The sequence below is a fragment of the Sebastes umbrosus genome, chromosome 9 (assembly GCF_015220745.1).
Source record: "Sebastes umbrosus isolate fSebUmb1 chromosome 9, fSebUmb1.pri, whole genome shotgun sequence".
NCBI classification, from domain to species: domain Eukaryota; kingdom Metazoa; phylum Chordata; class Actinopteri; order Perciformes; family Sebastidae; genus Sebastes; species Sebastes umbrosus.
This window is the reverse complement of record NC_051277.1, coordinates 35,013,367-35,029,559: the sequence shown is the minus strand read 5'-3', so window position 1 is coordinate 35,029,559 and position 16,193 is coordinate 35,013,367. Positions and strand designations below refer to the sequence as shown.

The 16,193-nt window shown below is 40.2% G+C and overlaps 1 protein-coding gene across 1 annotated transcript in view; it reads left to right on the top strand.

Annotated features, from left to right (window-relative positions):
• Positions 1-16,193, top strand: part of si:ch211-159i8.4 (matrix-remodeling-associated protein 5) — a 47,866-nt gene that overhangs the window by 22,594 nt on the left and 9,079 nt on the right. Inside the window, exons 7-12 of the mRNA XM_037780510.1 lie at positions 742-3,891; positions 4,858-5,129; positions 5,262-5,538; positions 5,659-5,859; positions 6,815-7,333; positions 7,468-7,639. Of these exons, the coding sequence (XP_037636438.1) occupies positions 742-3,891; positions 4,858-5,129; positions 5,262-5,538; positions 5,659-5,859; positions 6,815-7,333; positions 7,468-7,639 (4,591 nt within the window). The remainder of the gene's footprint in view (positions 1-741; positions 3,892-4,857; positions 5,130-5,261; positions 5,539-5,658; positions 5,860-6,814; positions 7,334-7,467; positions 7,640-16,193) is intronic.

Below are 16,193 nucleotides of genomic sequence, written 5' to 3'. Positions count from 1 at the left end.
TAAGAATATAGATTATAGCCACTTTAAGGAACAATATCTGTCACAATAGAAATGTAGATGTAGATCAAGACACTGAGCAACTTGACTTGATATGATTGATTTACTACTGTAAATCAATCATATAAGGGCAAGAAAGACAACATATTAACTTGTAACCTATTTCTATATTATGATTATATGCATACAAAGAATAATGTCTCTGGGCTTCAGACGTGTGTTTTTAACCAGAAGCAGAGCATAGTGTTGGCCGAAAATGTTGCATATCTGCCATCCAGCTTCTGCACGACATATGTAGGACAGCTACTCTCAATACATTGCCTGTATTTGATCAATATGCAGTCTAGAAAATTGATTACATCGTTCCTTTTCCTCTATCCCTCTTTCTCATTCAATATTTTTCATGACACATGTGCTTTGTCTCATTTGTCTTTGTTACGTTTTCGCAAATCATCTTTAACCAGTCCCATATGCTAGCTGTTTGTATCAACAGAACAGTTGATAATATATCATGTTATATGTCATGTGTTTATGGCCTTCTTCATCTGAAAATAGGGGTTTGTGACTGCCAGAACTTTATTAGTGGATGCATGAACCTTTACTGAACTCAAACTCATGAAGAGATCAAATTGTATTTGCATTTTTTCAAACTCCTCCTTCGTCTTTCCCTCCAATTCCTCTGATTGTTTCCATTGTCCCTTATCGTCCTGCCTTTTTATCTCTTCCTCTCTCCCCCTCTACCAGGAGTAATAAAGTGTAAGAAGGAACGTGGCTCCAGTGAAACTTGCCCTCAGTGCTCCTCTCCTCAACCCCTGAATGAGACCCTTTTGCTAGGACTGACTCCCGACAAGCTTACCTGTGAACGACCAGCTCTTCGCTCAGCCCTCAAAAAGTGGGATAATCCTGTGTGGGCTGAATCTGAAGCAGAACCCGACCTCCCGTACACCCGTGACTTTGAGAAGCCTTTAGGCCATCTGACCATCGTTCTCTCTGACAGCCATGGAAACAGTGCTCACGTCGCATGTGATATGCGACATCCTGGAGACAGTTCACCCATGACTTGGACAGCAAATCCACATTCAACTGGGGGGTTGTCTGTCAATGTGTCACTGGGGACTGTCCTTGAGTGTGAAATTGATCGGGAGAAATTGCAAAACCTATGGCAATTGGTCGCATATTACTATGAAAGCCCTGCTATCTTGGAGAGAGGTCAGCAGAGAGGAAATGCAAGCAGAGTAACCTATCAATATGTCCAAGTCGTAAATGAAAATTCCCCATATTTCACAGAATTAAAAGGGTATTTGGTAGCAGAGCCCTCTTGGCTGCTTCAACCCAGAGTCACTTTGAGGCTCAACAGACAGCAGACAACAACCAAGAAACTGGTGATGGATTTCACTACTGTAATAACCAAGCATATCAACAGCCATAGAGGGCCGGCAGAGGACAATGTCCTTGCCACGCCCTGGGCTCTAATTCGTAGAGGGACAGCACGGCGGGTTCAGACCGCTCTTGAGGGTTCAAAAGTTAACTTGGAGTGCAACGTTGTCACTTCAGATCCTGAGGTTAAAGTAGAGTGGATGCTTCCAGATTTGTCCATTGTGGAAGATGCAACTGATAAAATTGAAATTTCTGAAAGAGAAGAACTTGTGATTTTAAATGCCACACTGTTTGACTCGGGCCTTTACCACTGCATGGTCAGAACCAAAGCCGGTGTGGACTTGATGCCTCTGAGGCTCACCATCAAAGAACTCTCACTCAGCCCCACCGCTTTCAATGGTCAGAAAATTGTAGTTGAAAAAGGACAGTCTTTTTCCCTACCTTGTGAGGTGACCTCAGTCCAGCCCAGTCAAACTATGTGGTACTTACCCAAAAACCAAATTCTTCTACCCACGCAACAGACAAGACGGACAGAAGTGATGGAAAATGGGACTTTGGTTGTAAGGAGGTTGACACAGGAAGATGCAGGGGAATACAACTGCTTGGCCTCAAATCTGTATGGAGTTGACATGCTATCACACCTGGTGGAAGTAACAGGAGAAAAGGCCTCTGATAGGGCCAAAGTACAGACTGCGGAAGAGCAGCAGATCTTGCCACTTGACGTGGAGGAAGGAGAGGGTTCAGGGGGAGATTACCAGGAAATTATACGTCCTTTTTCTACGCAGTTCCCCAGGAAGGTAGCAACACAGCAAAGGAATCCTAATGAGTTTTCAAAAAGGATAAGAATTAAAGATTCTAAGAGAAAACCCAATAAATCTGTTAAGGAATTAGATCCAAGTCGTTGGGCAGAGATACTGGCTAAAGCTAATGCTAAACCAAGTGTTGCTCTGCCCACAGAACAGTCATTACCAGAGCCCAGCATTGAAACTGTCCAATCAAGTACGTCCAAACCTACTACGACAACTGCTACTACTGCTACATTCAAACATGCTCCGACAACTGCTACTACTGCTAACAACTTACCCCCTGCTGCTATCCCTCCTGATATTAGGATAGAGACAACAAATTTGCCCATCAGCAGAAAAGCTAAGACTGAAGCCTATTCTACAGAGAAGAAAAGATATAACTCTGAAACATTGCAAAGTCTGCCAGAGGTTTTACAACCTCCGCCTTCCAGAAGTACAGAACCAACCGCACATCGTGTTAGTGGGATCGCAGAAAAAGCAGGAGCTGTCACAGACCCCCCTGCTGTTGGATCTCCTCAGCCAGTCGATCAGTCAGAAAATAAGCACTCTGGAGAGGGGAGAAGGAACAACAACCTTGTTCCTGGTCAGTCAAACAGGAGAAGGCCGCCTTATAGACGTAGAAAACCCCCAATGAGAAGAGTCCGTCCTCACCATTCAGCAAACAAGCCCCAAACAACTGTTCCCCTAACAACAACCACTACACCAACAACAACGACGATCACAACTACAACTACCACTACTACTACTACTACTACTACTACTACTACTACTATTACTACTACAACAACTGTTCCAACCACAGTGGAAAACGATGAATCCTTATCTGCTGAGTATCAGACAGAGGAAGATGAAGGTGAATACTTTGAAGAATATAATTACAAGGATAGTGGTAGTTTGGATGCCAAGGAAGATGATCTTGACCTTACCACATTACTATCAGTTAGAGAAAAAGAAGTAGGTAGCTCTCCACCTAATCCAAAGACGATTGTCACTCCAAAGCTCGTTAGTACCCCTCATCCAAATGAAAGGACTGTTGAAGAGAAAGAGGATGACACTGTAAAGCTAAGGGTATCTGAGACACAGAGGGTCGAGATCAGAACACAAACTAAAGAAAAGGACAGAGACAGTAAAGATCTTACAGAAGAGGGTGAGAGGGAGGTAATAACAGCAATGGAAGGGCAAGAAAAACACAAAACAGACACAGATGGCAGTGTGAAAGACACAGAAAAATCTGAAAAGGAGTGGGTTACACAGAGCCACAATACGCGGGATAGTATCCGGTTAACCACACAAAATAAACCACGATCTAACACTCAACCTTCACCAGAACAAAATACACCAACCCAAGCAAGATCTTCATCTACCAAGGTCATTACCTCACATTCAACAAGAGACAGAACAAGAGAAGAAGTCACACAGAAAGAGGATAAAGACGTAAACAAGCCAAAAGTGAAGCTTGAGATTGACAGTTTCCCAATAATGGAGCCGGTTCACCCCTGGCTCCATCAGAACAAACAGGGAGAAGGGCAAACTACTACTTCTAGGACGACACACACAAACCAAGACAGAAATACAGGAAGACAAGGGGAAATGAATCCAGGCAGGCATTCCCAGCCGCCCAGAGTCCCACCGACGTCCCATTGGCCTTCACAACATCATCATTACTACCCTTCCTGGCCAGGTCAAAGCTCATTTCCTCATCCAAGGCAAGGTAAATAAAGCTGCTGACCAAATGAGATTGATAAAAAGTGTAAGAGATAAAGAATGATAAACAAGATGATTATAATGACTTGACTAGCTAACAGAAGTGTGGACTCGGGTCACATGGCTTGGACTTGAGTCAGACTTGAGTCACGAATTTGATGATTTGAGACTTGACTCGACAAAATAAAAAAAGACTTGCAAGTTGACTTGGACTTTAACACCAATGACTCATGACTTCACTTGGACTTGAGAATTTTGACTTGAAAATACTGGATACCTTCCCCCATGCCCGCAGATTAAAAAAGTATGTTATACAAAAAGAGTGTGCATGGAAATGATAAACTGCCCGGCATGACAGCGTTAGAGATGTTGGGTTTGTTTACTTTTTGAGAGATCCTTTATTGATTTGTTTGGAAAGAGGATTTACTTCTGGGGTAAGTAACTGAACTAAATGAATTTCTATCTCTTATTATTTATTGCTGAATCCATGAAAAGTGGTGTTTTTTTGTTGAAATCTGGACTCTGTGAATATTATTGGGACTTGCATTTGATGATCTTACACTTAATTCCCCAGATCCACTTTCTCTGAACCAATCTGAAAGAATCCAGTCAAGTTGCAGGAGAAAACCCATGAAGAACTAACGTTACATTAATGAGCGCCAGTTGGCACCAGCTACTCTGTTGTTGAAATGGCATTACATTTGGTGAAGAGTGCATTTTAACTTGTTTAGGACTCGAAAATCAAAGTTTAGGACTTGGGACTTGACTTGGGACTTATCAGTCTTGGGACTAGACTTGGGACTTGAATGCAAAGACTTGAGACTTACTTGTGACTTGCAAAACAATGACTTGGTCCCACCTCTGCTAGCTAATATACTCAAAGTAAATATTATGTTGGCTTGGTGTTCTGTTATGTCACTGTAATCCTGGCTGGAATGCATGACTATATATTTGAGCAAATGTGTGTTCCTAGGTCCTGGGTCACACCCTGTGCCCACTCATAGACCCTGGCCTCTCCCCCACCCCTGGGCTCAAGGCCCGGTTGTCACCAACCGACCAGAGATCACAGCTGAAACAGTGAAGCCCACACCCACAGTTTCTGGAACAACAGGAAACTCCAGAGTTGTGCTCTCTAATCCCCATCTGTCACAGCCTCATCACCATCATCAAAATCATCATGTGGATGGAAGGACCCAAACCAGAGACCAACTGTTTCTATCAAGGCTGAGGAACAGATACAGACAGGTATGATGACGGGTGTGCAGAATGTGATCAATCCAATTGTGTATCTGAATGTTCATAATGTGCTTTGAAGCACAAAGTGAGAGAGCAACATTTGGCTTTAATAATTGATTATTTTGATTTTGTTTTTTCCAGGCGCAGCTTGATCGAATCGCTCAGTTAGGGAGGATAGTGACACCCAAACCTCACTACAATCCTCCATCCCCCATCACACCTAAACCCAACCCTCCATCTCCACATAGACCCTACACCCCCACACCACCAGCACCAACTGCTTCATACACTTACAACCTGCAACCTCTGAACCATGCTAAATCTTCATCATCATCGTTCTCTGGTTTCATTCCAACCCCTCGTCCTTACCACCCCACCACCCTTGGAGTACTGTATGGAGGTCGGTGGCCTGTTGGAGGTAGATGCACTATTGAAAAGATATAGGCAATGTATTTATAATGGAAATGAGCAGTATTTTTTTATATATTTTAATCAGTGATAATGATATAAATTTTGGTGTTTAAATGTGTCTTTGTAGCAGGACGAATCAGCTCTCGGCGGCCAACGGCTGTACCTCCTTTCCCATGGGTGTTGGGAGCTGGAAGTGATGGGCTGAAGCCCCATATTACCACAGTAACCACAGTTAGTGTGTCAGTACTGGCGGAGAGTGAAGTGTTCATGCCCTGCAAAGCAACAGGGAATCCGGAACCCAACATTGCATGGACCAAAGTCTCCACAGGTAAGGGAGTGAGATAAAAAGAGAAAAGACAGGTATGGAATAATGTCAAAAGCAAATTACAGAATGCAGGAAAATGATGAAACCTGACCCACCAGATGGTTTGTTACACAGAACCATCTGAGAAGCCCTCATTAGAAACTATTTGGAAAAAAGTAATTGGCAGGTGATTGGATGAACCATTTGTCCATCAAACTCTTGCTGAAGCCAGTCGGGAGAAGAGCAAAAACATTTTTTTCCATCATGAAAAGGTTCTTTGTTCTTCTTTCAATAAAGAAATACTCTCCAGTTCTGATATAACTGGTTAGCGTAGATGCTATTGCAACATCTACGCTAACCTTTTCAGGAGCTGCCCTTGTTGTTTAGAACAAACAGTCGCCTTGTGTCTAGAAGGTAGCCCACAAATTGCGAAAACTTGAGAAAAAATCTTGCGAGACTCGCTGCCGAATGACCTATCCTAACCTTAATCATTCAAGGTGAATACCTAATCATAAACATCTTGCGAGAGTTTCGCAACTTGTGAGTTACCTTCTAGATACGACCCTCTCCGTGTCGTCTCACACAACTAAGCCACTCCTATAGCTCCTCACAGGTCACCAATTGGTCCAAGGTCTTGCTTGCCGGACACAAACGCATTACTTGTCTTGAAGCCTGACAAGATGGATTTTCATGTGATATGTGATCCCATAATTATTGCGTGATCTTTTGACATCGCGAGAATCTCGCTGCAAGGTAAGGAAAATGAGACAATCCCAGGGGAAATTGACAGAGTCTGTGTTGCTTTTAGCTTGTTCATCTCCCTGGTTCAGGTCTGCCTGCCGCTGTGACAATTTGATACTATCACGGGGGAACACCAGAGAAATTTTCAAATGTGGCGTGATCAGTCATCAGAATCATGATTCAGAATTGAAATCTCCCCCTCCTCATTGTCTCTTTATCCTTTCTGTTCCCATCTCAGGTGCCACCATTGCAGCCAACACCAAGCATGGTCCCCGTTTTGAAGTCTTCAAAAATGGAACTTTTGTTATTAAAAACATCCAGCTTCAGGATAGAGGCCAGTACCTCTGCACAGCCCAGAACAGCTTCGGATCAGATCGCATGGTCATCACCTTAGCTGTCCAGACTGAGGCACCCAAGATCCAGCCGCCCAAGTACACAGAGATAGAAGTGTACTTAGGGAAAAGTGTGACACTTGACTGCCTCGCCTCGGGAAAACCACCTGCCCAAATTTCCTGGATCCTTCCGGACAGGACGTTTGTACGTGAAGTCGGGACTGTTCACACCCCCCTTTCTCCGATGTCTCTGCTTCAAAATGGAACCCTGCAAATTCATTCTCTCAATTTCTCCAGCAAAGGGAACTATAAATGTATTGCAAGCAATGCAGCAGGTGCTGATACAATCACTTATCATCTCCATGTGGCAGCTCTACCTCCAAGCATCAGTGAAGGAGCAATGGATACTGTGATCATTCAGCCAGGTATAGTACAGAACTTTAACACCCCTAAACTTCCACAGAACGTTTTCCTCATGATATGGCTGGTAAGCAAAAACAATAACATGTTTGAAATGTCACAAGGCGTAATCTAAACTAATAAAATCCCATTTCACCAGGCAGGAGTCTGTATGTCCACTGCTCTGTGAAGGGCGAACCAGTGCCCGCTCTGAAATGGATGCTCCCAGCAGGTGTCCATGTTAAGCCATCACAGTTTCTTGGACGCAGGCTGTTTGTCTTCCCCAATGGGACACTGTATGTGAAGAGTGTTTCGCCAGATGATGCTGGGAGGTATGAGATGTGCATTTCTTTTCCTCTGTTTTCAGATTCTGTCTTACTGTCTATGCACTGGTAAAATGTCTGGTTCAATATGTGTATTTACTGGTTCTGGTTTTAGTTGACCTACCTACTCTAGTTAAATCAGAATTAGTGTTTTTAATCACTTAATCTAGTCAAATAACCCTCTCAATGTATGTTTGATTTTCCTCTGAAGCTTTATGGGTAAGGGGTAGCGTTAGTCCATTGCTTTGATTTATGACCAAATACCTGCAAAACTAATAGCTTTCCCATCAGCCTCAGAAAGATGCATACTTGTGATTGGGACCTGCCAACTGTAAATTTTCAACTTCTGACTTTGAATGGCGTGCATCAGTAGCTAAGGACAGTAGAGAAGTTGTGTACTTCATGCACAGTTTTCCTGCCCCAAGCAATACAAATGTATAATTTAATTCAAAGTTATGGTAAATGGACTTGCATTTATATAGCGCTTTTCTAGTCTTCCGACCACTCAAAGCACTGTACACTACATGTCAGTATTCACCCATTCACACACTGATGGCAGAGGCTACCAAGGTGCCAACTTTGCCCATCAAGATCTAATGTAAATACTCATTCACACAATTCACACATTCGCGGTTAAGTGTCTTGCTCAAGGACACATCGACATGTGACCCGGAGCAGCCGGGGATCGAACCACCTACCTTCCGATTGGTGGACAACCTGCTCTACCCTCTGAGCCACAGCCGCCCTAGCCGTTATCAGGCCATTTAAATGATACTATCTGATTGACCTGAGCTCATAAGGCAGTTACACACTGGGGACATTTGTTTCGTGCAATTAATTTGCACGCCACTATATTTTTCCGAACTGTTGTTTTTGCCATGAGTACTTTAACACCTGTAGCGTATGTAGCGTTATTGCATAGAGCAGATTAATAATCAATCATTAATTGATATCAAAATATGTATCTATAATAATAACCCAAAATTATTAATCAGAAACCCATGAATTGTCACAAAAGGTGAAGGAGAGTGGTGACACTCAGCTTCAAATATTACATACAGTTAGTTTTAATATCATACTTTACCCAGGCGCCACCCAGTTTTATAAAAACAGGGAAAAATTCACAATTTGATATTATTCAGTAGAGTCTCATAATCTCAGGGTTGCTACAAAGTTCTTGGGCGTAGTGAACATGATTTGAATTGTTTATATACACACACAAAATCAAGTAACCAAGTCCTTTATAAAATGAAGTGTTTATTTGACTAACTACGTGACTAAACTACTAACAGAATATAATTGAATAAATGATAAAACAAAAGGAAAAGGGAATAAAGGATCATTAAAGGAATACAGTGAATACAATGATAAACATTCATGGATAGAAACAAATTAAATGTGACTAGGTCAATTCAGGAACTAATATCGCTCTGATTGGATTTGGCATTTTCCTCTCAACTAAATGTAGTTTTGATATTAGAGAGTTTAAAAAGCACAAGGGAAGATTGAGAATCAGTTTCATTTTATAAATTTAGACGTGTTCTTATTTAGGTTTAGAAGATATTGATGGATTTCCTAATTCATCTTGCATTTAATATTAATTATCCATTTCATAAACTGACCTTATTTATTAATTGACTATAAATGTATTTATTCGTCTAATCATCAAATCTTTCTCTTCTGAAAATGCATTTATACATCACCCTCACTGAGTAGGCTGGTGGGGGGTTTGTGCTGTTTGGAGTAGAGTGGTGGCAGATTCTGTCTGGAACATGGTATTTTGGATCTCTTGGATTTAACGGTGCGACTCGGATGGAGTGGTTTCTCTTCCTCAGTGGCTCTCTTTGGCGTCCTCGGGCATCTTCGGATATGGTCGGCTGGCACGTTACCTCGATGCATTGTTCCATCTCTGTCTCTCTCTGTCTGGTGCAACATCTCTGTGCCATTTCTTCAGACCCCCCCTCTCGTAGCTGGAGGGGTCCCTCAATTCAAAAGGTTCTTGACTTTAAAGTCTTTCTTTAAAGTCTCTTTTCTTCAGACTGGCTGGTACCAACAGCACGTCGTGGATATAGTAGGGCTGTCTCAGCCCTCAGGGCATAGCTGCAAGGCAACAGAGTAGCAAAAGAGATGGTTTGGCAAGGCAGGTTCTTTAGCCATATTCAGGTAGGGTATGGAAAGCCGTTTGAGCATTTATTCCATATCCTCGATATCAGACGTCAGTGTCCTCCACTAGTTCGGTCTTTGTCAGCACTAGTTGGACATTTGATCGCATTAGTTGGACATTTTGTCTTACTAGTTGAACAAAAACTCTTACTAGTCACTGTATTTCAGCAACTAGTGGCACTTTATCCAACCAGTTCCAACAGAAGCCCTACTAGTGAGACTGTGCACCTCACTAGTAGGACCAAACCTCTGTCCATGCAGAATAAAGCAGCTAATGAATGTCCCTTCAGATTAATCATCTTTTCTATAAACAACAATGAAACAAAAGGTATTAAATAGTTTTTTTGTTGTGCAAATTCACTGCTTGATTTATTTCTCCTTTTCACCTTTTTAACAGTGAGACACAAAGCAATGACATTTTTTTTCGTCTGAGTCAGTACAACAGAAAAGCTGCTCCACTGCTTCATTGCTTTTTCCTTATTTTCATTCAAAATGGTCACATAAACATTTTATCAACAGAAACACCAGGGGAGGAAGTACTCGCTCTCTAATTCAAAATAAAAGCCCATAGCAGTGGTGATGGTTAAAAATAATTTGAAATGCAAAGTTTGCCAACAAATAACCACGTGTATATAATATATGTTATATTATTGCCAATCAGTGGCAATAACTAATCTAGCATATTATGCAATAATTAAAAAAACAAATAATAAATAAATGAATAAATGAAAAAATGAAAAAATACAAATAAATAAGTATGTATCCTATATATAAACACTATACAAATTCCATTCTAAACAATGAGTAGGCCTACATCAGAAAACTCAACTCTGCCCGGCTCACTTTCATCATAGCTTGTTATGAAGTAACAGTTCTATTTTGGCTGTATGGCTCTGTTTGGAGCTCCTTGCCCGTCCAGCAGCAGCAGGAGAGCAGCGACCTACACAACAATCACTTCTAAACTGTGGCACTGATATAGTACAACACAGATAATCAGTCAAAACACGCCTCTCTGACTGTCCCACATCAGTAGAGTACATTTACATTTTATTCTGCTGATATTACATGCTTCCTTCTCTTATTGTGTCCCTTTTCTTGTGGTATTCCGACTTTTGTGTTGTAGTATTATTAAAACATTCATCAGACCATATGGAAAGAACACATGGACAAGCACTGGAGTCAATTTTCTCTTTAAATGGCTCACAATAAAAAAAAAGATTGCATAGCTTTGTATTTCAAAAAGGGAAGAAGGGAAAATGCGTCAAACTTGCTTTTCCATACTGGCCCAGAGTAGAGAATTATTTTATACCTTTTTGTTTTACTGTTGATACAGAAATGATTGATCCGAAGGTACACTCATTCATGCAGATGCCCTTCCAAATACATGAATATTCCACTGTAGGCAGTATTCATTGTGCTATTATATTATGAACTACTAATCTGACTTAGGTTTGAGAAGGTCAGTGTATGGAGGTTACTGCCGCATTGACGATTGCCAGTAGGAGGCAGTGAAAAATGATAGAATGACCTGATTAGCTTTCTATAAATATAATAAAAGATAATTGCACAAATACTGTATATAAGAAATATAAGGTATATCATCTTAAATTATGACAAAATCAGTTACAATCTACCTCAAAATGCTGTAATTAGGAGAATGCTGTCTCATAATCAAGAGAGAACTCTCTTGTATTTATATAGTCTTTGCTGTTGTGATCTTTACATCACAGGGAAAGGTCGGGAACAGCAGTCTTAATAGACATATTGTTGGAAATGTCTATCATGCTGTTATTTATATGTTTTTAGGTCATTACATGCTTGGAATTTGCAGATACTCCATCAACCAACGTTTGTATGGGATCAAACATCATTAGATCAGCCTGTTTATACCGGGCTCCTCATTGTCATATACAGTATGTTGAACCAGTCTCCCTTAGCTGTCTACAGACACTTAATGACCGAAAAACCCACGAGACAGACGCAGCAGTTCAGCTGTCAAGCAGCAAATATTGTAATTTTTCAATTCAAAAAGGCATTACACAATATCTCTCTATATCTCTATAATTCTCTCATTCTTGTCACTTTCTTCTGTAAATGAATACTAATAAATTAATTTCAGAGAATAAATCAGCATTATGCCCGCTTTCTCTTCTGGACAAAATAGAATAAACAACATATTATTGTTAATTTCCAGCCCTGATTTTGCTTTTCTCTGAAAATAGTCAGGACCTTATTAAATAAAGGATAGATATATATAGGACATAAAATGTATCAAGGCTCATTGATCTGAATGTTTTTCCAGTTATATTCTACATTAGTCTGTTTACCTTTATTGTGTTCCAGAAAGTATTTGATTGTATAGAATTGCAGGACATGCAATGAAAAATGAAAAATGTCATCCTCATATGTGAGTTTCCAACACTTAGCAAATTACATTTTTTTGCCCTTGAAGACAGATAACCAACTTTAGTAGGGATGAATTTATATCGGTATGATTTCATTATTCTCTCTGCGTCATGACAGACCATAGTCTGTTGATCTGAAGAATCAAAGTATTGTCTCTAATAAAACTACAATTAATTCTTGGTTGATGATAATGTGATTAGAAAAATTTATATCAACCACGGCTATTGCTGGAGCTGGAAGGCTACCATTCAATACATTTGGGTTTATTGTGGGATTGTAGATCTGTTTTATTGTGAAAGAGACTTTTATGAACTGTTCTTTATGATTTGAATAATATAATGTAGCCTAATGAATCAACATTTACTCAAATATAACATTTTAGTCAGGACAAGCTGATGAAATAACTCTCTTATGCCATAAAAGAATGCTGCTAAATAGTTTAACTCATCACAATTCAGAGCAGGCACTTTCAGGCTCTCCAGCACAGTCTGAACACTGACCAATCACAATCCTTGTCCCGCCTGCTTCATTTGCATGCAAATGTTGCACTAGTAGTACTAGTAAGATATTTGCTTGCGGTCTACTAGTAGTACTAGTAAGATATTTGCATGCGGTCTACTAGTAGTACTAGTAAGACATTTGCTTGCGGTCTACTAGTAGTACTAGTAAGATATTTGCTTGAGGTCTACTAGTAGTACTAGTAAGATATTTGCTTGAGGTCTACTAGTAGTACTAGTAAGACATTTGCTTGAGGTCTACTCGTAGTACTAGTAAGATATTTGCATGCGGTCTACTAGTAGTACTAGTAAGACATTTGCTTGAGGTCTACTAGTAGTACTAGTAAGACATTTGCTTGCGGTCTACTAGTAGTACTAGTAAGGTATTTGCTTGAGGTCTACTAGTAGTACTAGTAAGACATTTGCTTGCGATCTACTAGTAGTACTAGTAAGATATTTGCTTGAGGTCTACTAGTAGTACTAGTAAGACATTTGCTTTAGGTCTACTAGTAGTACTAGTAAGACATTTGAATGCAAATGAAGCAGGCGGGACAAGGATTTTGATTGGTAGCTTTGATTGATAATTTACTGTGATAATCAAGGTCTATTTATCTATCTATCTATCTATCTATCTATCTATCTAATCTATTTTTTTTATTTGCACATATATAAAACTGCACAAAGTCCAGTCAATGAAAATAAAACAAGAAATGTGTCAGGAGAGGTCAAGAAGCCACAGACTTATACAAAGGACCTCCCCCCAACCCCAGGAGAAAAAAAAACCCAATAGCAAATCTATCTATCTATCTATCTATCTATCTATCTATCTATCTATCTATCTATTCTACATAACTTAATTAGGGTGACCTGACATCTGAACTCTCAAACAGGACACCTGACAGTTTCAGAGTGCTGCCAGTAGGCCTATGGCAGTGCTCTCATGCTGCTTGTCTGGGATATTCCTAATTTGTATCAATAACATATAGTGGTAAAAGATTAAATTGATTTACTGGTATGTCTGGATGTAAACAAAACTGAGATTTCAGTGACAGGCTATTCTTTTATTTCCCACAAATGCTGATCAAATTAATACATTGAAAACACACACACACATGCACACAAATAACATTAATAAAATAGTAATAGGCTTTCTTTTTTCAATTATGTCTGTATAGCTGCACATTTTCTATACATTAAAAAAATATAGTTACATTAATTTTGGTTTTAATGTTTGCATTGAGTTGTTGTACTTTTAATCTACCAAAATGCATTTAATTAATGGCCATGTCATAATAATATAAAATAAAACAAAGTGACACTTCCTGAAATGAGTGCTGCTAAAGCTCAAGTTACTATTCAGAGCTGGCCCTTTAAGGCTCTCCAGCACACAGTTTGAACACTGACCAATCAGAATCCTTGTCCCGCCTGCTTCATTTGCATGCGCTCTACTAGTTAACTTGTTGAGCTTAAAGTGGCACTAGTACTACTAGTGGCTGCATGTTGCAGCTTACATGCTAACTAGTGAGGGCCATATGTCCACTAGTTACACTAGTTAGGGTCTTTTGACTTTACTAGTTAACTATTGAGGCTTAAAATGTTTACCAGTAGAACTAGTAAAAGACAAAATGTCCACTAGTTAACTAGTTGTGCTTTTATTGACCTTACAAGTTAACTAGTTACACACTCTCTCTCTTACTAGTTAATTAGTGCGGGCCAAAAAGAGCCACTAGTTAACTAGTGCACTGATATTTTCCTCACTAGTTAACTAGTGGAAGGTATTTTGTCTCACTAGTTGGACTTTGTGCCGAACATGTAAAGACTTTGACCAAACATGTTGCATTTTTCTTACATGTCGGACCTTTCTTTAACTAGTTGAGCCTTGCTCAGCACTAGTGTGTGACTGTGCGTAACTAGTAAGACATTTGTTTAACATGTTGAACTTTTTGTCGCACTAGTTTACATTTTCGGCACACTAGTTGACGTTTTTGTCTTACTAGTTTGACAAAACTGCTCACTAGTCGACATGTGCGCGTGACTAGTTAACTAGTGAAGTGCTGCAACTGTCATACATGTTAACTAGGGAAATTTGACCACATCACTAGTTAACTAGTCAAGTGCACATGTCAAAACGTTCACGAAAACGTCAACTAGTGCACCGAAAAATGTCGACTAGTGCAACAAAAAGTTCAACATGTTAAACAAATGTATCACTAGTTACGCACAGTCGCACACTAGTGCTGAGCAAGGCTCAACTAGTTAAAGAAAGGTCCGACATGTAAGAAAAATGCAACATGTTTGGTCAAAGTCTTTACATGTTTGGCACAAAGTCCAACTAGTGAGACAAAATACCTTCCACTAGTTAACTAGTGAGGAAAATATCAGTGCACTAGTTAACTAGTGGCTCTTTTTGGCCCGCACTAGTTAACTAGTAAGGTAAAAAAAGACCTTCACTAGTTAAACTAGTGGACATTTTTATCTTACTAGTTAGCTAGTAAACATTTTGAGCCTCACTAGTTAACTAGTAAGGTCAAAAAGGTTTTAACTAGTTAACTAGTGAGCATTTTTGCCCTCACTAGCTAACATGTAAGGTGCAACATGCAGCCACTAGTTAACTAGTTGCAAAACCTCAGGCCAACATGTTAACTAGTGCACAACATGCAAATGAAGCAGGCGGGGTAATGACAAAATCCTGAGACTTGATTGGTTTGTATGTTTTTATTTTGAACCGGAATGCCAATAGAAAGCCTCACAGTATGCTCCTTCCCCACCTCCTCATTAGCATTTAGTGCAACTAGTTAACTAGTGCACATGTTGGCCCTTACTAGTTAACTAGTTGCTCTTTTTGGCCCTGCACTAGTTAACTAGTAAGGTAAAAAAAAGACCTTCACTAGTGCAACTACTGGACTTGTTTCTCTTACTAGTACTACTAGTAAACATTTTGAGCCTCACTAGTTAACTAGTAAGGTCAAAAGGCTTTAACTAGTTAACTAGTGAGCATTTTGGCCCTCACTAGTTAACTAGTGCAGGAAATTGTAGGTCACTAGTTAACTAGTGAGGTGACTATGTCCTTTACTAGTTAACATGTCAAAGCTTTTGCAGCTTACTAGTTAACTAGTGAGACTGTCAGCATTACTAGTTGGGTCCAGAGGTCCACTAGTGCGTCAAAAAGCTGACTAGTGGGACTTTGGTCCTACTAGTGTGGTACACAGTCTCACTAGTAAGGCTTCTGTTGGAACTGGTTGGATAAAAGTGCCACTAGTTGCTGAAAAACAGTGACTAGTAAGAGTTTTTGTTCGACTAGTAAGACAAAATGTCCAACTAGTGCGATCAAATGTCCAACTAGTGCTGACAAAGACCGAACTAGTGGAGGACACTGACGTCTGATATCGAGGATATGGAATAAATGCTCAAACGGCTTTCCATAGGTAGGCTGGATGACAATCTCAGCCTGGCGTGAGGTGCTGGGCCTCCGGTCCTCAGGATGGCGATCAGCCTGT